The sequence below is a fragment of the Heteronotia binoei genome, chromosome 21, assembly GCF_032191835.1.
Source record: "Heteronotia binoei isolate CCM8104 ecotype False Entrance Well chromosome 21, APGP_CSIRO_Hbin_v1, whole genome shotgun sequence".
NCBI classification, from domain to species: domain Eukaryota; kingdom Metazoa; phylum Chordata; class Lepidosauria; order Squamata; family Gekkonidae; genus Heteronotia; species Heteronotia binoei.
In genome coordinates, this window is record NC_083243.1 from 23,518,135 (window position 1) to 23,543,918 (window position 25,784).

The 25,784-nt window shown below is 46.8% G+C and overlaps 1 protein-coding gene across 1 annotated transcript in view; it reads right to left on the bottom strand.

Annotated features, from left to right (window-relative positions):
* Nucleotides 1–1,753: 1,753 nt before the first annotated feature.
* The window catches only part of C21H14orf180 (chromosome 21 C14orf180 homolog), a 29,328-nt gene continuing 5,297 nt past the window's right edge, over nt 1,754–25,784 (bottom strand). The window contains exons 2-4 of the mRNA XM_060262635.1: nt 23,850–23,976; nt 14,230–14,256; nt 1,754–2,282 (exon numbers count right to left, since the gene is read on the bottom strand). Coding sequence (XP_060118618.1) covers nt 2,080–2,282; nt 14,230–14,256; nt 23,850–23,976 — 357 coding nt within the window. The 3' untranslated portion in view covers nt 1,754–2,079. The remainder of the gene's footprint in view (nt 2,283–14,229; nt 14,257–23,849; nt 23,977–25,784) is intronic.

Consider the following 25,784-nt stretch of genomic DNA (forward strand, 5'->3'; position numbering starts at 1 on the left):
TCTGGCTCCCCATGGAAGGGTGGAAAATTGAAAGCTCCCCCTCCCCTGCTCCCTGACAGCATCAAAGGAACAAGCACTTTTAAAGGTGAGTTCCTTGGATGTTTATCTGACTGTGAGTCCGGTCACACACCAGTGACCCGACATGCGTCTGGTGTATCATGTAGCTTGGCCGTTAGTTGTGTGGTAATATGCTTTGGCAGCTCCTTTCCATAAAGCCTGGGACTGCTATTCATGACTTAAAACACACAGACTGATTTCCCACTCGCCTTACGCGGCTCTCACATTCTCTTCTCAGCGGGGCTTCCTTCCGATTTCACACTATCTGCCCTGGGGCTGCAGCTAGCGGCCTTTTTGCACCGCGAACAGAAACTGGTTTTTAGAGGTTTCTGTTTGCTGTGCGAAAAAGCCAACGCTAGTTGCAGCCCTGGGGCAGATAGTGTGAAATCGGAAGGAAGCCCCACTGAGAAGAGGAACGTGAGAGCAGCGTAAGGTAGTGGGAAATCGGTCATATTTTAAAAAATCAACAGTGAGTGACAATACAGGTAGAACAGAGGTATCAAATGACATGCAACCCAGCTTTTTTAACCCTGGCCACAAAATACAAGCCAAAAATGAAAATGGGAATGATCTAATTCACGGTGCAACTAATTTCAGTGAGCGAGCAGATATTACAGCGAGAGCCAGCGTGGTGTAGCAGCTAACATGCAACTTAAGGGGGGACATGAAAGAGGTTTATGAAACTATGCATAGGGTGGAGAGATTTGACAAAGAAAATAATCTCTCAACATACTAGCACTCGAGGGCATCCAATGAAACTGATGGGCAATAGATTCAGGAGGGGAAAAACGATTAAAATGTGGAATTAGCTGAAAGAGGATGTAGTGATTACCACAGGCGTTAGACAGTTCTAACGGGATTAGATAGATTCATGGAGGATTTATCTATCAGTGGCTGGCTAGGCTACTAGCCAAAGGGAGTGAGGGGAACCTGCACATTTAGAGACAGTAAAGTTCTGAATCCCAGTGCCATGAGGCAACATGAGGGAAAGGTCTTGGCCTCTATGTCCTGTTGTTAGTCCTCCAGAGGAACTGTTTGGCCACTATGTGGGTCAGATTGCTGGTCTAATCCAGCAGGGCACCTCTTAATGTTCATTTTAGGATGGGGAAGCCATGAGTTAAAATCCCTCATGTGGCCATGGGACTTGGGCCTGTCTTTCACACACTTTCTCATCCTCAGAACTTTTTTTTGTAGCAGGAACTCCTTTGCGTATTAGGCCACACACCCCTGATGTTGCCAGTCCTCCAAGAGCTAACAGTAGGCCCTGTACTAAGAACCCTGTAAGCTCTTGGAGAATTGGGTACCTAAGAGGGGTGTGGCCTAATATGCAAATTAGTTCCTGCTATGAAAAAAAGCCCTGCTCATCCTAATCTACCTTATAGGCTTATTGCAAAGGTACATTAGAAGGTGGAGAACCAAACTATCCCTAGTTCCTCAGGGAAAAGAAAGGATCAAGGTGTGACAAATATCTAGGTTTGGTCAAATGGCAAATCTGAGGGAAATTTGGAAGCTACTTGTCACAGGGGCGGGGGGAACCAGATGAGATTTGGGCAGAAGCTAAGATTTCTTGGTGGTTGAGCTGTGTTCCACACATAAGGAAGATCCAACAGTTATTGTTACAGATGTGGAAGCTGAAAATAATGTCTCGTGTGTGCTGTAATGATTTCCTCTAAAAACCAGACGGGCAATCCTTTAATATTCTTCGTGGCTTTCTTCCCCTCAGTTCCAAGGTTGAAATCAGAATAATATTATCAATAATTCAAGCTTCTGACACAATGGGGACCTAATTGTAATGAAGATTACCAGCAGGGTGTAATTGTATTACGGCAACCGAGCAATCATCCAACCAAGACAGGAAAAGGAAAGCACAGACCATGAGCGGTTCCATTATTCCACCAGAAGACAACCGGTTGCCTTCAGTTTGGTTTCAAAGGCTTTTTTGAAGCTCATTCAGATGTTCTCTTTGGAACGCCAGCCGTTGTCTCAGGCCCAGCACGATCCCAGTTCCGCACCTATGGTGGCCTACTGCCTCATAAACCAAGTCCACCATTTCAAAGCGACATGCCTGATCTGAACGGAGACGATAACGAGCCGGGACTGAACGTCTTCCAGGACTTTGAAATCTTGCCTTGTGCTGCTGCAGTAGAGGCTGAGTGTCAAAAGCAGTCCCAGACAAAGCAAAATCCCGAGGAACAAAGGCAGGACGCTCCCTGGCCTCTTGTGAGCTGGGAGGTAGCGAAGGAGAGAGAGGAGAGTGGAAAGAAATGAGATCATATTAGCTTGTCCAAACAGACGTTTGAAAACAGAGGTATTTATACGTGACGTGACTGCCTGTTTCCCTGCACATCAATAAAAGTTACTTTCTGAAAGAGAGCCAGTGTGCTTGAAGTGTCAGGGAAACATAGGTTCAAATCCCTGTTCTGCTATGGAAGCTCACTGGGTGACCTCTCTCTCATCTACTTTACCAGGTTGGTCTTGTGAAGACAAAATGGAGGAGAAGAGAACAACGCTGCAAGATAGTTTGGGTCCCATTGGAGAACAAAGTGGGGTGTAAGAAAAGAAATCTAAAAAACCTCATTGACATGCAGGGCCTCCTCTGTTGTGGCACAGAGGAGGCCCTGATTGATTGATTGATTTCCTGCTGACCTTTTTCTTTTGTGAGTTGTGTTCACTTTCTGCTATAACACTCGTAATTATACAGTCTTTTAACACGTCCTCTTAATGCATCGCTAGTATTCTTTATGCTTCTATGGCCTTCCTATTATTGCCTTTTTTAAAAAAAGTGCTTTTATGTCAGGGATACTCTATTATTGTTGTAGTTGCTTTGCATTTCTTAATTGTGTTGGAAGTTATTTTGGGAGCCACATGAGTGCAGGTAGAATGATGTGGAACAAATACACTCTCCTACCCCTTCCCCTTCCCAGATGTTCTCATGGTCAGTGCTAAGCTACAGTCTTTGGATCTGTGAACTCATAGTCAAAGGAAGGAGAGTGCCTCTGAGCATGTACAGAGGATGTGCTTCTTGCCTCTATGTTCCATACATTATGCAAAGCAGAAAGAGGGCCAGCCATTTGCTGTTGGCCTACCTTGCCTCACAGGGCCATTGTGAGGTGAGAAATAAGGGATAAATCTTATATGCAAATAGCCACCTGTGGCCCCCATCTTTGGATAGCTAAATTTGCAGATCCTGTGGCATGTGGAAGCTAAGCAGATTTCTCCCCTGCAAATATTGCTGAGCAGACAGGTTAAAACAGATAAAAGGAAGTACTTCTTCACCCAAAGGGTGATTAACATGCGGAATTCACTGCCACAGGAGGTGGTGGCAGCCACAAGCATAGCCACCTTCAAGAGGGGTTTAGATAAAAATATGGAGCAGAGGTCCATCAGTGGCTATTAGCCACAGTGTGTGTGTGTGTGTGTATATAAAATTTGCCACTGTGTGACACAGAGGGTTGGACTGGATGGGCCATTGGCCTGATCTAACATGGCTTCTCTTATGTTCTTATGGTGCACTTCTCAAGTTCACAGAAAAATCTGAAATCAACGTTAAAGTATATGAGATTTAAGTATATTAAATCTCCCCAGATACACTTACATTGCTTGTACATGCACAGATAATGCTAGGGTTGCCCGCCCCCTGGTCTGGGTATGGTTTCCCCGGCTTTTGTAGGTTCCTCCTCACTGCTGGCCAGCAGGGGGAAACTCCACTTGTAAATGCCCAAAACGCAGCATGATGACATCCCCCGGAAGTGACATCATCACACCATCAATGTTGCACAGTAATGCTCTAGTTTCTGGTCCAAACTCTATGGTAAATTTGGATTCAAACCATACAATTTTGCCCAAAACCTAGAATGTGACATTGGTGATGTGATGACGTCACTTCCGCATGAAGCTCCCAGGAAGACCTGAAGATCCCCCTGCTGGGAAGGTAGGACCTGGCAACCGTAGACAATGCTCTTACCTGTTCAGAACAGAGCGACTACAGCTCAGCCTGGCGTTGGATGCTCATATCCACAGAGGGCACAGCCTCAGTGTCAAAGGACACCAGCAGCTGTGCCATCCAGCCAGGCCACAGTGCTGAAGGATGCCTGGGAGTCGCTGTGGCCCAGCCAGCTGTGGTGGAAGAAGACTCCAAGAAGCCACTGCAGTCCAGCCACGGTGGCAGAGGGTGCCTGGCAGCCATGCTGGACTCAGCTTAATTTACTTGAATGTAATTTGCAATCTATACCCAGCTCTATCCCGCAAAGTGGGCTCAGGGCGGCTTACAACATTTAAAACATTACACTAACAAAAAGTAAAACATATCAAATTAAACACAACAAATTTAAAATCTCATAAATACATACAGATTAAAATAAGAAGGCCATAAATCCAAGGTACAGCCTGAGACCATAATTCAGCAGTTGGTACATCTTAGTACAGCTTCAGGTCACTGGCTGCAATGGAGGAGGCTGCCTGTATCTGTGGCGGGACGAACAGTGGCAAAGAGTTTGTCTGGCTTATTCCCTCGCTGCTAGTCTCTCCCATCACTGAGCCATAAGGGGAATTCCCACTATGAGTATTGCAGGTCATCAATTATAGAAGAAGAAGCAGAAGAAGACTGCAGATTTATACCCTGCCCTTCTCTCTGAATCAGAGACTCGGAGCAGCTTACAATCTCCTATATCTTCTCCCCCCACAACAGACACCCTGTGAGATGGGTGGGGCTGAGAGGGCTCTCACAGCAGCTGTCTTTTCAAGGACAACCTCTGCCAGAGCTATGGCTAACCCAAGGTCATTCCAGCAGGTGCAAGTGGAGGAGTGGGGAATCAAACCCGGTTCTTCCAGATAAGAGTCCGCACACTTAACCACTACACCAAACTGGTTCTCTATAAATAAATATATTTTTAATTGACTTTTTTGTAGCAGGAACTCCTTTGCATATTAGGCCACTTCCCCCTGATGTAGCCACTCTTCAGCCAGTTTGGTGTAGTGGTTAAGTGTGAGGACTTTTATCTGGGAGAACTGGGTTTGATTCCCCACTCCTCCATTTGCACCTGCTGGAATGGCCTTGGGTCAGCCATAGCTCTGGCAGAGGTTGTCCTTGAAAGGGCAGCTGCTGGGAGAGCCCTCTCAGCCCCACCCACCTCCCAGGGTGTCTGTTGTGGGGGAAGAAGATATAGGAGATTGTGAGCTGCTCTGAGTCTCTGATTCAGAGAGAGGGGCGGGGTATAAATCTGTAATTCTTCTTCTTCTTCTTCTTCTTCTTCTTCTTCATCATACAGGGCTTACTGTAAGCTCTAGGAGGATTGGCTACATCAGGGGTATGCGGCCTAATATGCAAAAAAGCCCTTTTTTAAATAAAAAATTAAAGTACGCACTTGACAGGGAATCCAAGCCAAATTTTCTGTATGCACAAACAACCACAATTGTAACACTCTTATTTGCAAACCTAGGTTTTTAATATTTACGCATTCCATTTTAAGTAGCCATTTTAAAAAACATACTGTGTGAAGAAGCCTGGTCACACATCATATCTTAAAAGAGAGAAAGCCATGATTGTCCCAATCTAAATGTTGGGAAATTATCCCCTGACAGCTTCCTTAGGGTTGGAAACAGATCAATAAGTAGCTGGGTTATTGCATATCCAGAAGGCACTTTCACATCAAGCTGCTGAACACTGAGTCAAACCAAGATCACTGTTGTCCACTCTGACTGGCAGTGGTTCTCCAGAGGATCAGCCTGAGCTCTTTCACATCACCCATCCTGCGTGTCAGGTGATGTTAAGTCACAGCCAATAATGACCCCAGCAAGGGGCTTTCAAGGCAAGTGAGAAGCAGAGGTGGTTGGCCATGGCCTTCCTTGGCGGTCTTCCATTCAAGGCTTATGGTGACCCCAGCAAGGGGCTTTCAAGGCAAGTGAGAAGCAGAGGTGGTTGGCCATGGTCTTCCTTGGCGGTCTTCCATTCAAGGCTTATGGTGACCCCAGCAAGGGGCTTTCAAGGCAAGTGAGAAGCAGAGGTGGTTGGCCATGGCCTTCCTTGGCGGTCTTCCATTCAAGGCTTATGGTGACCCCAGCAAGGGGCTTTCAAGGCAAGTGAGAAGCAGAGGTGGTTGGCCATGGTCTTCCTTGGCGGTCTTCCATTCAAGGCTTATGGTGACCCCAGCAAGGGGCTTTCAAGGCAAGTGAGAAGCAGAGGTGGTTGGCCATGGTCTTCCTTGGCGGTCTTCCATTCAAGGCTTATGGTGACCCCAGCAAGGGGCTTTCAAGGCAAGTGAGAAGCAGAGGTGGTTGGCCATGGTCTTCCTTGGCGGTCTTCCATTCAAGGCTTATGGTGACCCCAGCAAGGGGCTTTCAAGGCAAGTGAGAAGCAGAGGTGGTTGGCCATGGCCTTCCTCTGCAGAGTCTTCCTTGGGGGTCTCCCTTCCAAGTACTGACTCTGCTTAGTTTCCGAGATACAACAAGAATGGGCTATAGCCGGGTGGCTAAACTGCGGCTTGGGAGCCCCATGTGGTTCTTTCACACATATTGTGTGGCTCTCAGGGCCCCGACCACATCAACCAGCTTGGAGAAGGCATTTGTCTCTTTAAATCATTTCTCCAAGCCAAGCCAGCTAGCAACTTGGAGAATGCATTTAAAGTTAAAAGTTGCTTCCTTTCCATCTCTCCCTCTTTCCTCCCATCTATTTGCCTGCCTCTCTGCCTTTGTTCCTTCCTTCTTTGTGGCTCTCAAACATCTGATGCTCATGTCTCGCAGCTCTCAAACATCTGACATTTATTCTGCATGGCTCTTATATCAAGCAAATTTGGCCACCCCTGGACTATACTATGCTACCTTGCCTTCCGGCCCCACATCACCTATTACCTGATCCCTTTTACTATGGGGAAAGAAGAAGAGTTAGATTTATACCCTGCCCTTCACTCAGAGTTTCAGAGTGACAATCTCCTTTCCTTTTTCTCCCCGCAACAGACACTCTGTGAGGTAGATGGGGCTGAGAAAGCTCTTAGCCAACTGTTCTTGAGAGAACAGCTCTGAGAGAACGGTGACTGCCCCAAGATCACCCAGTGGGCTGCATGTGGAGAAGTAGGGAATCAAACCCAGCTGCTCTTAACCACTACACCAAACTGGTTCTCCAGTTTGATGCCTTTTGCATACAAAGCTGATGTTCTACCGCTGAACCACAGCGTCTACCCCCCCTTCAGTTGTTTTTCCTCATGAAGCACCAAACACATCCAGAATTGTAGCTGGTGGTAGCAACTTGGTGGGGGAAAGAGGTGATGGCGTGGAAAAAGCACATAAGGGAGGGGTTACGCTCTGCTGTCCGTCACTCCACCGCAAATTGTCCCCTTCTGGTTTTGCTTTGCAGCTGTTCAAAAGAGACCTGCTCTGATTGGTCTGCCACCGGAGGCATCCTTCCAGCCTTTTGCCCTTGAATGCCGCTCTTTGGCACACGCTGGCTAAATAGCAGCAACAAAAACCTCCCTACAAAGGCGGCTGAATAACCGTGATGAAATCTAATGGAGCATTGAAAGGGTCTGATTATATACGACGAGAACAGGATTGCCGTGATTAATGCATGGTGCTCGGATAGCGTTGCTGCTATCCTTCTTCCATTTTTTTAAATGCATTCCATCAAAATGTGAAAGCGTTGATACTTTGGAATGCTAGACAGTGCTGGCAAATTTATTTAACGGTCATTGGAAGTTTATAAAGAAACTCGATTCCTTTGCCTTCTTCCTGCAATACGAACTGGGCCTTATGGAAACTAGGAGGGAAAAACATACTAAGAGCTCAGTAAGAGAAACATATTTACAAGCTGACTTCAAGGTGAGCATCAAATGGGAAAAAATGGGAAAAAAATTGCATTTCCGTTTTAGTAGGCTGCTTGGAGAAAGGTTTCTACTTGTTGGTCTCAATGGACTGCTTTTAATATTGAGAGGTTCCGTCTTCAGGGTTAATTCAACATGGTATGAATTAAAATCTAAAAACATGGCCAAGTTTTTCCTTCCCTTTTACACAGCCTGTTTACAAGTTGTAGCGGCTACAGGGAACATCCATGTACAGGGGACACACAAGTCTTTTCTTTCTGCATTTGCCTATTCAGATGTCACTGTTACTCAGAGTGGCTCAGAACAGCATTCTCTGTTCCTCTGTTGTCTCACAACAGCCGAGGCGGAACGAACGTGATTGGCTCAAGATCACCCAACAAGCTTCCACGGAAGAAGTGAGAAGAAGAAGATATTGGATTCATACCCTGCCCTACACTCTGAATCTCAGAGCGGCTTGCAATCTCCTTTACCTTTCCTCCCAAAACAGACACCCTGTGAGGTAAGTGGGGCTGAGAGAGCTCTCTCACAGAAAGCTACCCTTTCAAGGACAACTCCTATGAGAGCTATGGCTGACCCAAGGCCATTCCAGCAGCTGCAAGTGGAGGACTGACGAATCAAACCCGGTTCTCCCAGATAAGAGTCTGCACACTTAACCACTACATCAAACTGGCTCTCTGAGGATTTACAATAATCCTACTTCTAGTGGTGTGGAGCCAGTTTGGTGTAGTGGTTAACAGGGGTGGAATTCTAGCAGGAACTCATTTGCATATTAGGTCACACCCCCTGATGTAGGCAATCCTCCAAGAGCTTACAAAGAAGAGCCTTGTAAGCTCTCGGAGGATTGGCTACATCAGGGGTGTGTGGCCTGATACGCAAAGGAGCTCCTGCTAGAATTCCACCCCTGGTGGTTAACAGTGGTGGACTCTAACCTGGAGAACCGGGTTTAATTCCCTTTTCCTCCAAATGCAGCCTGCTAGGTGACATTTGCCCAGACCCACTTCTCTCAGGACTTTCTCTCCTCACCAACCTCAAAAGGTGCCTGTTGAGGGGAGAGGAAGGGAAAGTGATTGTAAGGAAGTAAAGGGTGGGGTATAAAACCAACTCTCCTCTCCATCCACCATTTCTTGTCAACTTAATATGTACATAGAATAATCGTCACTATTCTATGGATGAATAGCTCTCCTCCTATTCTGTGCATGTACAGCTCTCCTCTTATTACCCCACCATTAGTGATTAGTGCCTTCTGCAGGTGCCAGTCTGCAAATGATCAAAATCAGCAACTACACACAGACGAGCCTTCTTTGTTGTGGCCATTGTGGAGAGCCAGTTTGGTGTAATTGTTAAGTGTGCGGACTCTTATCTGGGAGATCTGGGTTTGATTCCCCTTTCCTCCACTTACAGCTGCTGGAATGGCCTTGGGTTAACCATAGCTATCACAGGAGTTGTCCCTGAAAGGGCGGCTGCTGTGAGAGCCCCCTCAGCCCCACCCACCTCACAGGGTGTCTGTTGTGGGAGGAGAAGATATAGGAGATTGTAAGCCACTCTGAGTCTCTGATTCAGAGAGGAGGGCGAGATATAAATCTGCAGTCTTCTTCTTCTTCTATTGGGTTAAATGTTTAAAAAATCCATTTGCCTTGGATGGAAAGGAGCTTTACGCAGTATCCCCGATCCTCCCCCATTCCTGGTTAAGGGGGAAATGCTGTTCAAACCATTTACAATTATGATCTGACTCCAATGGTAACAAGAGAAAGAAATTTTACTTTCAAAAATAGGAGATGCTAGAAGTGTCCAAGGTAAAATCAGGGAGTTGGAATTCAACAGTCTTTTTGCATTGGCAAATCAGCACAATACTTTACACCAGGGCTTTTTTTTTTTTTGAGCGGGAATGCACAAGAATGCAGTTCCAGCTGGCTTGGCATCAGAAACAAATCTATCAAACTAAACCAATGACCAAAAAGCAAGAACTAAAATGGCTATCCAGGGCCAGCCTAGATTGTCTGGCACCCTAGGTAAGGCTAACTTCTCGTGCTCCCCCTGTGCTGATAACGTTGCTGAATCACATGGGGGGGGGCACCCACTTCAGTGTCCCTGAAGGTCAGCACCCTAGGCAATCACCTAGTTTGCCTAGTGGCAGGGCTGACCCTGTGGCTGTCCAAACCGATTTTAACAGGATGAATTCAGCATAAAAAAAAAGAGAAATGGGGGCAGTTTTTTTAAAACAGTCATGCTAGCGCCTCACAAGGCAGAAACTAAATTACTGAATTATTCTACTTCGATTGGACCAATCTTGAAGTGCAGGTTTCATCCGTACGGCAAGATAACGGCTCTGCTTGTGAATTTATGTGAAGCTTTGCCCGGCTAGCCTCCGCTGACAGGTTGCTGAGCTAGACAAAACACTGGTCTGACATCCTATGCCCATTTTTATATGTTTTGTTATTATTTGGCAATCACTGGATTCTTTTATAAAGCTATTTCGGAATGGCTGGCGCTAGCGAATGCCCGATTCGCGCCTTGGATAATAATCATTTTTGAAAAATATTGTGCAGGAGATAATCATTTGTTTGGAATATGCACACACAACCAATAAGGGGAAGATAAAAAAGAAAACAGGGCCTGTATCATTATGACTAAAGGTCTGCTGTTCACCCTGGCCTATTTAAATTAGCTGCTATTACGGGTCCCAGAATTCATAGTAAACAATTAAGCTGTCATGTGGAGGCACATGGAGGAAAGTAGAAGTCATAAAAGCAGGCAACCAACCCATAATAATGTATCAAAAAGTGCACAGGGGGAAGGCAGCATGCTAAGAGCAAATCATTTTAAAGCACCCGAGAAACCGAATCAATGTTCTCTAATAGAGTCGGGGGGAACTATTTGCCGCGAATGATTTATTCATTTTGAACGGAGCCCTTCTTTCCGCTTGCAAATTATCTCTGAACAGGCTTCCATTTTCTTTGTTAAATCAATTGCTATTTAAAATGACTCTCGCCGTGCCTTCGGTGAATAAATGTCAGCCAGTGGTTTGCCGGCTAACTCCTTCCTGCGAGCGCGGATTCGAATTGTTATTCAACTTGTGGGCCGATATTTTTGGTCCAAGGGAACCTGTGTCTGAAATGAGCCCTGTGAAATTGCTTTGGTCTCTGAATGGAGCAAGAAAAGACTATTCTGCTTGAGACTCCAGAGCATCAGTTTCCCAGTGGCATAGAGGGGAACTCGTAGCAGCCTAGATGGCCTAGACTAGCTCATCGGAAGTAGAGCAGCCATGGTCAATACTTAAATGGGCAAGCACCAAGGAAGACAGGGACTAGGGTTACCAGCTCTGTAGGATTGCCAGGTCCTACCTGGCTATCGACAGGGGGGGCTTTCCATAGAGTTTTATACCAAAATGCTAGAGTGTCTTGCACAACTTGCCCAGGACAATTATGTAACTTCCAGGTGACATCATTGTGCCAGGCATGATGGGCGCTGTTGGAGCTCCTTGGGGGTGGGGCTCCCCCACTAGCCAATCCTATGCCAGTGGGCTGGAGGCTCCAAGAGCGGGGGAAAACCCACCCCCAGAGGGAGGTTGGGAACCCTAAGCTCTGGGGTGGGAAATACCTGGAGATTTGAGGGGTGAAGCCCAGGGAGGGCAGGGTTTGAAGAGGGGAGGGTCCTCAGCCAGATATAAAGCCAGGGGTGGAATTCTAGCAGGAGCTCCTTTGCATATTAGGCCACACCCCTTGATGTAGACAATCCTCCAAGAGCTTACAAAAAAGAGCCTTGTAAGCCACTGGAGGATTGGCTACATCAGGGGATGTGGCCTAATCTGCCAAGGAGCTCCTGCTAGAATTCCACCCCTGTATAAAACTATAGAGTCCACCCTGCAAAGCAGACATTTTCTCCAGAGGAACTGATCTTGATCATTTGAAGATCAACTCTGAAAGTGAGAGACCTCCTAACAGGGACTGCTATGCAGAGGAAGGCAATGGCAAGGCGCCTCTGCTCATCTCATGCCTTGAAAACCCCATGAGGTGGGACTTCATAAGGCCACCATAAGTCAGTTGTGACTTGGTGGCACTTTATTAATTACAGAGGCTGCCCAGGGTTTCATGGGAACTTGCATTTGATTATGACACAGATGATGAAGAAGAAGACCGTTCAACGTATCATCAACAACTTACAACCTCTATTGAGTAGTGGCAGCTCTCTTTCAAAAGTACTGGGGGGTAAACCTTTTCTTGCACACAGCCCCCTAATCTCAAACAACTCCTCACCCACAACAATACAGCATCTCATCTGAGCATGGACACTGGTGCCAGAGCTTGCAATAAACCCAAGTGCCAACTTTGCTGCCACAGACACCCAGACAACACAATCACTGGACCTAACAGCATTAACTACACCGTCTCAGGCTCATTCACTTGCTCGTCTTCCAACATTATATATGCCATTAAATGCCAACAATGCCCTTCGGTTCTCTACATAGGGCAAACAGGACAAAGCCTCTGCCAAAGGAGAAATGGACACAAATCTGACATCAGGAATTACGGAACGGAGGAACCTGTGGGGGAACACTTTAACCTTCCAAAGCATTTAATGGGCGACCTCAAAGTAGCTGTTTTACTGCAAAGGAACTTCAAGAACAGAATGGAGAGAGAAACTGCTGAATTACAAATTATTATGAAACTTGGGACAAACACCTCCCCAGGACTGAACAGGGATATTGGTTTTTTATCTCATTACAGATGCTAAACCCAGTCTCAGAACTTCAAGAACAAAAGGGAGAGGGGAATTGCTGAATTACAAACTATTATGAAACTTGGAACAAACACCTCCCCAGGACTGAACAGAGATGTTGTTGTTGTTTTTTTTAATCTCATTACATATGCTAAACCCACTTTCACCAAGTATGGCAATATATCCACTGTATTCCAATGTATTTCTCTTTTAGGAGAGTGTATCAGAATAATGCTTTTCTATTGACATACTCAAACAAGGGATATTGGCTGTTTATCTCATTACATATAGTAAACCCATCTTCCACTATATTTTAATGTATTTTTTCCTAATGGCAAACTAGAGTGATGTATATATTTATGTTACATGTTAAAAGGTAAATTAGTTGGACAGGAAAAACCTGGGAAAGAAATGCCTTCTTTTTGACCCAGGTTTATTAGCAATAGAATAATTAATAGGCATTCTCACATTCTGACATGTTATTGTTTTATGGTTTCCCATGCTAATACAATCCAGATCAAAGGTTTTCTGAATTTGTTAATGTTACTATTCTGCTCTTGGTTTTTAACTTTGTACCACTTGGCATTCCAAACCCCACCAGCTATATGCGACTCTGCTTACTGTACCTCATTCCTAGTTTGAAGAGGTGTGCATCCACACAAAAGCTTACGTTCTGAATAAAACTAAGTTGGTCTTAAAGGCGCAATTGACTCCTATTTTGTTCTACTACAGACCAACACGGCTGCCTATTTGGTTCTGAATAAAACTTTGTTGGTCTTAAAGGTGCAATTGTCTCCTATTTTGTTCTACTACTTCAGACCAACACGACTGCCTATTTGGTTCTGAATAAAACTTTGTTGGTCTTAAGGGTGCCACTTGACTCCTGCTTTGTTCTACTGCTTTCAGACCAGCATGGCTGCCCACGTGGATCTATTTTAGTTGAATGATGTTTATAATGTATAGAATGATGTTAAAAAGTAAATTAGGTGGACAAGAACTAGGAAATACATGTCCTTTTGCTTTACCTAGACTTTCAGCAACAGCAATTAACAGGCAACTTTTATTACCTTTTATTGCTATCCAGGCTAATGGTCTTCCAATTTATTACACTATTTTGCCATTTGATCCTTTGTATCAGTTTGCACTCTTCACCCACCAACTATATGTATTTCAGCCCACTGCGCCCTATCCCCTTGTCTGAAGAAATATGTATGCATACAAAAGCTTACATTCTGAATAAAACTTTGTTGGTTGTACAGGTGAAACTTGACTCCTACTTTGTTCTACTTCTTTCTCTGTGTTAGTTATCAATCTACAGGGCATCTCTCATATGTGGGTACATTTAACCCTATGACCCTCCTCCCCCCAATTATAGATTATACTGCGCTGGAAAATCATACTATGATATAATTTTATCACCGCTAAATTAATATTTAGTTTGGAAGACTATATAGTTTATGTTTATGTCAAGCACAGCTCTCAAGGGCGCCGTGTCGAGCGGGGTTCTCTCTCCCCCCACCATGCAAATGCTGCAGTTTGTGCTAATTTTTATTCTTCACAGCGACACAATGAGATTCATCATCGTAGCGCGAGCAGACATCAATCGGTTCCACTAATGGCCCCCAGTTAAAGATTTTTGACTTACCGACGATGTAGTCACAGCAGGAAACATCTAGGAAACAGAATGAAAAGGATACATCACTCTTAACCTTGTAAAGAAAGATCTCTCGTCGCTAATTTCGTGTGTTAAAAAAAAAAGAAACAGCAGCACATTGGGTAGGAGATCTAGCAGCAGGCTGCGGATTGTCCGTTTATGCAGTTAGCAGGCAAAGGCGAATCTACACAGCTTGGCCCTACAAATACCGTAAACCAGATCTGGGCTGAAAGAAATCGTTCCATCTCTTAGTGGATTGTAGCGTCACTCTGTTATAAAAGCCTCAGTTTAACCAAGACATGTTGGCGACTGGCAGCCCCCCGTGGATCTCCTGGGATTATAACTGATCTTCACATGACGGAGACTAGTACTGAGGATTTATTTATTTATTTATTTTAATAGATTCATAGTCTGCCCTTCCCCATAATGGGCTCAGGGCAGATCACAAGCACGATAAAACAGTAGAACTCCAACAATAAAACCATAAAACAATCAACAAACAATCAAAATATGCGGCGTGGATGGTACAGCACATTTTATAGATTAAGATATAGATATCGTAGGTGTCATAGACGTCATAGCTGTAAGCCTGATATCTAGCCGTCCGAATAGTTGGTCCGTACAGGGAGATGTTAGATGATATGAGCAATAAGATGAGGAGGCCCGCTTGCCTCAACCAAAAACCTGTTGGAATATGGTTTCCCAGATGCAGGCCCCACGGAAAGGTAGTAAGTCTGGTAGGGCCCAAATTTCCATAGGGAGCTGATTCTACCATGTACCTTTAATCATCAGTTGCAGGGGAACTGTGGGGTTAATGTTGACTTGAAAACCTTCTTGGGGTAACTGGCTGGCTGCTCTGGAGATGGAACTGGATGGATCTTTGGCCTGATCCAGCAAAGGTTGGATGACGATGATGCTATTGGATTTATATCCCGCCCTGTACTCAATCTCAGAGCAGTCACAATCTGGTCGAGGCAAGCCGGACGTCCTTTGGGCCAGGGATGATCAAAAGATGTTGATTTGCTGATCGTAGCAATCGCCGGGGCTCTTATGGGGCTTAAATCTATGAATCTCCCTATCCTCAAGTGCACAGGGCTCTAGGCAATGTACTACAGAAGCTAGAAACATCAGTATAACAATCAACAATCAAACATCAGTATAACAATAAACAAAACAATATTTCCCATATTATTAAGTAGCCCCAAGATACATCTCTAATTCAGTCGTGAACCCCCTCCAGACTGTGTCACTGTCACACCTAGGGCTGCCAAGCTCCCGCCGGGGGTAAGGGATCCCCTGATTTGGTTGTCGCCAACCCGCTGGCAAGGAGGAGGCCACTGGAGGGATCCCTGCCCCCCAAGAGCCTTCTTGCTGTATGACAAACACAATGGGATGACGTCACCCGGAAGTGACGTCATTGTGCCAGGCATGTCACACGAGGACGCTCTAGGAATGGAGGTAAAACATTTTATCGCAATTCCTAGAGTGTTCCCCGTGCAATGTGCCTGGCATGATGATGTCATTTCCGGGTAATGTCATCATGCTGTGCGTGCTAGAAGTCCCCCGCTGTAGCAGCAGAGGGACTTGGCAACCATAGTCTCCTAAGCAGGGCGAGGAGGAGGCTGAAGTGAAAAAGAGGGGTGGGGGGGGGGCGGAAGGGAAGGGTGCCAGACATGCTGGAAACCATTGCTGCCCTCAACGAAAAGCCTGGTGGAACATCTCTGCCTTACAGCCCCTGTGGAATTGCATCAACTGCTTACAGAGTTGCACCAGGTTGGAGCTAGGCAGAGAGTTCCACCAGGTCATAGCCAGGGCCGAAAAAGCCCCAGCTCTGGTTAAAAACAGCTGGATATCTTTGAGGCCAGGGATCACCAGTAGGTTATTCTCAATGGAGTGTAACGCTCTCCTGGAGACAGACCAGAGCAAGCAGTCCCTAAGGTATGCAGGTCCCAGACTGCTCAAGGCATTATAGGTTAACACCAAAAGCTTGAGCCTGATTTGCTTCTCCACTGGGGGCCAGTGTAGCTGGCACAGCACAGCTTGTATATGTGCTGTTTGTGACATTCTTGTCAGGGCTTGCATGACCATATTCTGGATCAGTTGGAATTTCCAGGTCAGTTTCAAGGGAAGGCTACCATACAAAAAGTTATTAGGGTTGAGTTTTTACTCAAATTGTTAGGCAGGGGTGGCCAAGGGTAGCTCTCCAGATGTTTTTTGCCTACAACTCCCATCAGCCCCAGCCAGCATGGCCAATGGCTGGGGCTGATGGGAGTTGTAGGCAAAAAAAAACATCTGGAGAGCTACCCTTGGCCACCCCTGTGCTAGAGCAACTCCCATGCAACATGCCTGGCATGATGTCACTTCTGGGTGACTTCATCGAGCCAGGCACATCATGTATGACAGAGCTCTTTGGGGGTGGGGATACCCCCCAGCGGCTGGCTCCATGCTGGTGGGTTGGGTGGCCTAAAAGTGGAGGAACCCCTGCACCCAGTGAGAGGGCTAACAACAGGGCATAGATGCCGATGCATTCAGAAGAACGTCAGAAGAACCCTCCTGGATAAGACCAGTGGTCCATCCAGTCCAGCATCCCATCTCACACAGTGGACAACCAGTTCCTCTGGAGGGCTATTAACAGGGCATAGAGGATGAGGCCTTCATTAGAACATCAGAAGAGCCCTGCTGGATCAGGCCAGTGATCCATCTAGTCCAGCATCCTGTCTCACACAGTGGCCAACTAGTTCCTCTGGAGGGCCAACAACAGGGCAGAAGGGCTGAGGCCTTCACCTGAAGTTGCCTCTTGTCTCTGGGGTTCTGAGGCTTAGTGCTTCTAGATGCGGAGGTTCCCCTCAGTTGCCATGGCTTGTAGCCACTGATAGAAAAAGCAGTTGCATTTTCAAAGTCTGAATCCAGTTCTGAAATGTTAAAACGTGATTGTAATGGACACTAAAAACAATGGCTAAATTTTACAGCAGTAATACTCAGGATTTTCTTGGCTAACTGATAACTTCACACACCATTTTTTAAAAAATGCTATTGGGAATACATAGATACAAGTCTGGTAGTACCTTAGAGACCAACAAGATTTTGAGGAGATAAGCTTTTGAGAACCAAAGCCCCCTTCACCAGATACAACTGGGACTCTCGAAAGCTTATACGCCCCCCCCCCCCAAAATCTTCCTGGTCTCTAAGGGGCCACTGCACTCGAATCTAGCTCTTCTGCTGCAGACTAAGGATTTGAGATATAATTCAAGAACATTCCTGACCATGGATAGTCCTGGCAAGCTAGATCTTGTCAGATCTCAGAAGCTAAGCAGAGCCAACTCTGGCGAGTACTTGGGTGGGAGACCTCCTTGGAATACTAGCATTTGGGAGGCAGAGGCAGGCTGTATCAAGGCACTTCTCTGAATGTCCTCCATGCCCCAGTAGTGTCAAGATCCCTTGCCATGTTTCTTATCCTTTCTGTACATGGCATAAATGTCTTGCTTTGTCTACTGAGAAACCGAAAGCTTTGTACCCCTTGAGAGAGAGCTTGGTCTTCAAGGTCGCTGATATCTCATGGTGTGTTTTCGAAACGGCTTATAGTATGAGAATGCTTTGCTTTGTAACAATTTATGTTTGAACTAATCTCGCGCCTAATCCAAAAGGCGCGCATGTAACGGCTATATGGAAAGTATACAACTAACCTCCCTGTGAGTGCTTTTCAGTGTCAACAATGGAGTACCAGCGTCCATCATCTATCTTACAATAAACACTAATCCTGAAACCATGGAGAGTCATTATTGAAGATAACCCCAGACCTGACAAGTAGGGGTTGCCAGAAGTTGCCATGACTTCCAGACATGCATGCGCATGCACACACACAACACCGTGGCAGAATTTTTTTGGGGGTTGGGTCTCTTTATGAAGTTGGCCACAAGCTCTCCAGCGCCAAGTTATTCAGCACTATTAAGCATTCATATTACTAACAGCTAACAACTTCGGCTGAGAATCTAGGTCAGTAGAGAAAGTGGGTGAAAGGTAAAGAGCTATCTCAGAACAGGAATAGCCTTATATGGTATGAGCAGGAAGCAAGATAATAGCCATCTGTAGATCCATCTGCAGATTCTGGAATGTAGAAGAAGAAGAATTGCAGATTTATACCCCGCCCTTCTCTCTGAATCAGAGACTCAGAGCGGCTTACAATCACCTATATCTTCTCCCCCCCACAACAGACACCCTGTGAGGTGGGTCAGGCTGAGAGGGCTCTCACAGCAGCTGCCCTTTCAAGGACAACTTCTATGAGAGCTATGGCTGACCCAAGGCCATTCCAGCAGCTGCAAGTGGAGGAGTGGGGAATCAAACCCGGTTCTCCCAGATAAGAATCCGCACACTTAACCACTACACCAAACTGGCTCTCTTGATATATGATAAGTTGATGATGAAATAGAGATAAGTGATGGAGTTTCTGGGGAAAACCTGTTTAAAAACCCTGGGATTTAGAGAAAAGTTGCTGACTTGGATAGAGACAGGGGGATCTCTATGCCAGTCAAACCATGGAAGGGGGGTGAACTGCACTAGAGACAGGAGACTGTCTCTATGCTGGTCATGCCTTTCTAAATGGGACTTGGGACTTAGATTCTAACTGGGAAAATGTAGACTAACAGGGTAAAGTCACTGTTGGGACTTAGTTTTTTCATTATGCTCTCTACATTACTGTAGAAACTATGCTTTACGCTTGACTAAATTCTAACTGTGTAGCTGTATTCTGAAATGTACTAATGTTATGGGGGGTGGGGGGTGGGCTCCCTCTGGGAATCCTACCCCCCCAGGGAAAGTGCATGCGCAATACATAGCCTCTCCTCTCCCGGTGTAGTGAACGCCGCGTGGTCACTGTCTGGCTATGCCTGGCAGATGGTCACTGCAATGGCCTCTCCTGCATTACTGCATCCGTAGCAACACCTTCTCGCTGGTCCCCCCCGTTTTCACAGAGTTTGCTACGTCATGGTGCGACCGAATGTCCGGCGGTATAACCGGATGGGCAGGCTGGGCCCACCAACCTCGCCAGCCTAAGAGAAGGAAAACTCTAACATCAAACCCGGGCAGATAGAGCTCGTTAATGTAACACCTACCACCTGGAGGACTCGCTGCCAGCGTCCCGGCTTACTGGGCCATGGCAGATGACCCCCAGGTGAAAGGGTGGAGCCAGTACCGCGCACACTGCGCTTCACCTAAAAAATTCCTCTGCGCAGACCTGAAGGGCATATCCACACAATGCATCAAGTCCTGCAGCGATGGGCAAGGGGCGAAACGGCAGGTGGAAGGTGCCACTGGAAGCCGCAGTCCCGATCCTGCATGTAGGCGGTTCAGGGTATTGGTCGCCTGATGCTAACCCGGAGACGAAAGCATTTTTCGGCAGCACCCTGAACGACCAAGCAGCCTTATCTAGGGACAGCACTGCTTGCTCCACATGGAGAGGGGCCTAGAAAAGGTGGCCTAAACAAAGCTCGTCTCCTCCACCCCAGTTGGCTAGCCGCGGTCAACGGGCATCCTTACTTGCGGTCGAAAAATAAGAATCGCACTGCTACAGGACCAACCCTAAATCAGACTTTTCCCTGCAGCTGCTGTGGCCGGACCTGCCTGTCCCACATTGGTCTTGTCAGCCACCAGCGAGCCTGCAGCAAACGTGGACTATTGCACCCTTCTTAAATCTTCGTTCGTGAAGCCAAGCCGAGAGACTAATGTTATCAAAACTGTTTTGCTTTTCTAGCCATATATATTGAGTCTTCTGAACGGAGTGTAGCTCAAGTGTTATAAAAACTTATTCATTCATATGTAGAAGAAGAAGAAGAAGATATTGGATTTATATCCCGCCCTCCACTCCGAAGAGTCTCAGAGCGGCTCACAATCTCCTTTACCTTCCTCCCCCACCACAACAGACACCCTGCGAGGTGGGTGGGGCTGGAGAGGGCTCTCACAGCAGCTGCCCTTTCAAGGACAACCTCTGCCAGAGCTATGGCTGACCCAAGGCCATGCCAGCAGGTGCAAGTGGAGGAGTGGGGAATCAAACCCGGTTCTCCCAGACAAGAGTCCGCACACTTAACCACTACACCAAACTGGCTCTCCTTCTGATAACTATGGGTTGTTTGGGTTACTGAATAACCAAGGTGTGCATAAGTAAATCCCGCCTCAAATCCAAAAAAGAAAAAAAGAACCCCCAGCAAATGACATTGTTTACTTTTTTGGATTTCAGAATGTGTATGTTTGCCGTAGTTAGCTTGAGCTTTGTTTGCACTTAAAAAAAAAATATCGAATGGTTCCCAGGCACTGGAAAGACAGCAGCTTACAGAATCGGTTAAATAAAATGCTTTTTTTTTTTTTTTTTGCAGATGTATTTTTCCACTCTTAAGATGAATGGTGATGTGTATTCAGTTGTGCTTGTTACAGAAATATAGCTCATTGCAAGGATGAAGGCTTCATTACCATGCCCTTGTATTATTTCACAAATGACCACTACAAAATGCTGAGGAGAAAAAATTAAGCTTTTTTTTTTAAAAAAAAAAAGAAGAAGGAAAAAAAACACACAACAACTGTTATTATAAAGGGGAATATATCACTCTATAAATGCCTTGGGTTCGTTGACAAGAACCATGCAAACTCCAATATAAAGAGAAATGGAAAAACCCTGATGGTGCCAGAAAGCTTTCCTTCTCCCGCCTGTAGCTAAGCCAGACTGGCGGTTTGTGGGTTGACACAGCAGAATAAAAAGGTGTCAGTGGCCATTTGCGCTAAAAGATACAAACGACAGAAACTTGGCAGATGAAGATGAGAATATTTGCCTCTCCCATCTCTTCCTAAAATACTCCAGGTGTTGTTTTTCATTTTGGACCCCGAGGATTACTCTCAACTCCCAGAGTAAACAAAAGAAATCTCCAGCGATAGACAATTTTAAATGTAAGTTTAAGGGGCTGCGCCTGAGGATATTTTTACCACAGCTGGATTAAGACGTACTGAGTAGGGATGCCAACCTCCTGGGGATCCCCTGGAATTACAGCTCATCTCCGGACTCCATAAAGTCATAGAGTTGGAAGGGGCCACACAAACCATCTAGCGCAGGGGTGTCAAACTAATTTGCTATGAGGGCCGGATCTGACATAAATGAGACCTTGTTGGGTGGAGCCACGTTGGGCCAGGCCATGTGTGTACCTATTTAAGATTAGGTAGCAGAGATATAAACTTTATAAAGGACACAAACACAATGAAAGATTTTTTTTAAAAAAATCCTTAAAATAAAACGTGCTTGAAACATTAGCACTTGTTGGTCTTAAAGGTACTTTCTTTGTATCTCTCCCATGGGATCCAAGAGAGCTGGACAAAGGAAGCTCTGGCTCTTTCCCTGCTTCCCTAGGGGACAAGGAGGGGGAGGAGCCTCAGCCAATAGAAGAAAGAGAGGCTTGGCTCAGTAACTCTGCTGTACAATTGAGAGAGCCTGGCAAATCAAGCTCTTATGCAGAAGGAATCAAGAGAGAGGGAGAAGGAAGCAGATGGCAGTCAGTTGCTTGGGGGCCTGATAGCAGCCCTCCGAGGGCCTGATTTGGCTCCCGGGCTGCATGTTTGACACCCCTGATCTAGTCCAACTCCCTGCTCCATGCAGGATCAGCCTAAAGCATCTCTGACAAATAATCATCTAGCCGTGTTCTGAATACTGCCAATGAAGGAGAGCTCACCACCTTCCTAGGCAGCTGATTCCACCTCTGAACTACTCTGACTATAATTTTCTCCCCTAATATCCCGCCGGTACTTTTCTGTTTGTAATTTGAGCCCACTGCTTCGGGTCCTATCCTTGGCTGCCAAGTGGAACAGCTCCTTGTCCTCCTCTTAATGGCAGCCTTTCAAATATTTAAAGAGAGCAATCCTGTCCCCCCTCAGTCTCCTCTTCTCCAGACTGAACATTCCCAAGGCCCTCAGCCTTTCTTCTTCGGATTCTTCCCAGGGCCGGCGCGTGGGAGTTGGCCAACTAGGCAATGGCCTAGGGCACCGGCTCCCATGGGGTGTCTCCGCCCTCCTCCCTCCCTTGGTGGCACTGGAAGCCAGCGCTCCACTTGGCCCGCCCCGCCGCCCTCCTCCCTCCCTCTCTTCGCGGTGCTGGCTTCCAGCCCTGTGCCCCGCCCCGCTCGCCTCACCCCCCCCCCCTCCTCGAGCCTAGGCTGGTCCTTACCAGCTTCAATGGCTGTGTGCGGCTTCTAAGCCTTTGAAGGGCCTGTGAGAGGAGAGTTCACTCCCCCTCCCGTCCGGTTCCAGGAAGGAGGGGGAGCGAACTCTCCTCCCACAAGCCCTTCAAAGGCTCAGAAGCCGCGCACAGCCACATTAAAGCTGGTAAGGACCAGCCGTGGCGGCTAAGAAGTGTGTGGTGGTGGGGAAGCAAAGATTCTTAGCTGCTAACCCCTTCCCAAACCCAGAAGATTCCCCTTAAAACAAGGCCCCGCTTCCACCAGAAGGGTATTTGCCCTTGCTTTTTCACAATCAGTTGCCCCTTTAGTGTTGCTTCTTTCCTGCTCTCACCTGTATTGTTAACACCAGGCAGCCACTTCCCTGCACCACTAGCAAAACTATTGCAACTAACCGGCTGCTTCCTCCAGTTCTCTGCGCAGTTCCACACCAACAACCACCGCGCAGAACAAAATGCTCAGCCCGTAGACCGTTGACTCCTCCCCCTTCTTGTGCTGCCGCTAAGGGGATTCTGGCTGCAGACACTTGTTCCAATCGACCAGCTGGACGGGGAAGGGAGCACATGAGGCGACTTGGCGGTCTGCAGCTGCTAAGCCGTCCCAAGCTATTCCATTGTTTTTTTTTCATGAAACCGATCAGAGCGCTGGTGCACTGATGCGCACCAGTGCTGGCCTCCCAAGGGAAAAAAAAGGGAATCCAGCTTCCCACATGGGAAGGCGCCCAGTCGCCTCACAGATGGGATGAGGCCGCTTCGCTGGGCACCATCTGGAGGCTCCGGGACGGCTCTTTTCGAGCCGACCTGCTTTCGGCTGCCTCCCAGCCGAAAGAATGCCCATCTGTTCTCAGTCACACTCAGCCTAATTCACCTCAATGCCTTGCTGAGGCTCAATCAACAGAAGGAAGGGAGGCTTGGCTCAGTAGCTCTGCCGTGCAATTGAGAGAGCCTGGCAAACCTAGATCTCCTTCCTCCACTTCCTCCCCAAGGGAGGAGCATTGCTCTGTGTGATTGAGCAAGCCTGGCAAAGCAAGAAGTGATGCAGAAGGAAGCAGACAACAGTGAGTTGCTCCGGGCCTGATAGGAGCCCTCCGGAAGCCTGATTTGGCCCCTGGGCTGCATGTTTGACACACCTGCTTTATAGCATTACCAAAATTGGATCCACATAACCTGGTTTATTTGCTCTTCTTCTGAACTCCCATCTGTATCTTGTTGGTTACAATAACCCTGCCATTACTTCAGCCACCCGTGCCTCTCAATATAAATTTGATTTGCTGCCTAGAGCCATTCATCACAAAACAAGGCCCAGGTTACAATATAAGCCACACCCCAGGGAGAAGTGGCGGGGGGGGAATCAGAAAGTGAAGGAGAGGCACTTTGGGATGGCCATGATGGTGTACACTGAACATACCATGTCTGATGATCTCATCTTGTTCCTGGAATCGAACTCTTCTCTCTGCTCTTCGCTTCTCACTCAGAGCTTGGTTCATGGGTGACCTTTTTCTCAAGATGGAAGGAGGACATTTGGTGTAGAGCGTCTGAAAGAGATGATCATCATACAAAATAGCAGATCACTTTTGGGTACACAGAGTAGAATGAGAATGGCTCCAGACACCTGGGGGCAAATTCTATGTTTCCAAGGCGGGCCAAAATATATCCTCCTCAGCCTTGCTTCCCTTTCTGGGATTTTGCTGCAGCCTTACCATTTCCCTCAAAACACACATACACAAACACCTATTGCTACATGGTCTTCCTCCTTCACCATATGATCCCAGCTAATCAGGGACCACAAGGTGAATGTAATAGCATCACAAGGCACATAGCCAAACAGCTTTCACTATATGGCCATACCCTTGAGGGCACTGACCTCATTTCTTAGTGATGGGAAAAGACAGAAGAAATGGGTATGCTGCTTAGGCTAACATGCAGACAGACTGACTGACCCTTCCTTCCTAACATAAGAGAAGCCATGTTGGATCAGGTCAATGGCCCATCCAGTCCAACACTCTGTGTCACAAAGTGACAAAAAAACCCAGGTGCCATCAGGAGGTTCACAAGTGCGGTCAGGACACTAGAAGCCCTCCCACTGTGCCCCACCAAAGCACCCAGAATACAGAGCATCACTGCCCCAGACAGGAAGTTCCTTCCTTCCTTCCTTCCTTCCTTCCTTCCTTCCTTCCTTCCTTCCTTCCTTCCTTCCTTCCTTCCTTCCTTCCTTCCTTCCTTCCTTCCTTCCTTCCTTCCTTCCTTCCTTCCTTCCTTCCTTCCTTCCTTCCTTCCTTCCTTCCTTCCTTCCTTCCTTCCTTCCTTCCTTCCTCAGTGCTTCTTGTTTTGTTAAGTTCTGCTGGTGGATAATAAAACTAACACTTGTACAAAACAGGGAGTTCAGCCCCATTGCCATAGCATACCCTCTTTGCTCACCCATTCAGAGTGAGGATAATGTTAACTTTGCATTGTCTAAATTCGCATTGAATAGATTGGCAGACAAGATGACAGTGTGGCAGTAGGCCCAATCCCCACTGACTCAGGAAGGAGTTGTAGTTTCCCTTACCACCACAAACCCTTTTTGTGCAGCTTTGAGCCCCTCCCTGAACGAAAGAAACACCTTTCAATGATCTTCACTCTAAATATAACCCTAGGCTCTATTTTCACACACAGGTATGTATAATTAAGAACTGGGCTTTTTTTAGGAGCAGGAATTCCTTTGCATATTAGGCCACACACCGCTGGTGTAGCCAATCCTTCAAGAGCTAACAGGGCTTTTAGTACAGGGCCTACTGTAAGCTCTTGGAGGATTGGCTGCGTTAGGGGTGTGTGGCCTAATATGCAAAGGAGTTCCTGATACAAAAAAAGAGTCCTATGTAGAGAAGACAATGGGGTGGATCCTACTAGCTTTTCCATTGGTGAAATAGAAAGGCTGGGCCCTTTTAGAACACGCCAAAAAAGCTGCACTGAGAATCAAGGAACCCACATGGGCAAAAACCATGCAGGACAAAGGCTACAATGAGGAGCAGAGGCACCGTTGATCAGTAATAGTCCATCTGCTTTATATGTAGAACAGCGGTGGCCAACGGTAGCTCTCCAGATGCTTTTTGCCTACAACTCCCATCAGCCCCAGCCATTGGCCATGCTGACTGGGGCTGATGGGAGTTGTAGGCAAAAAACATCTGGAGAGCTACCGTTGGCCACCCCTGATGTAGAAGGTCCCAGGTTCAACCTCTGGCATCTCCAGATGAAAGGATCAGGTAGTAGGTGATGGGAAAGACCTTGGCCTGAGATGCTGAAGAGCTGCTGCTGCCAGTATGAGTAGATAATACTGACCTTGATAGATCAACCATCTGACTCA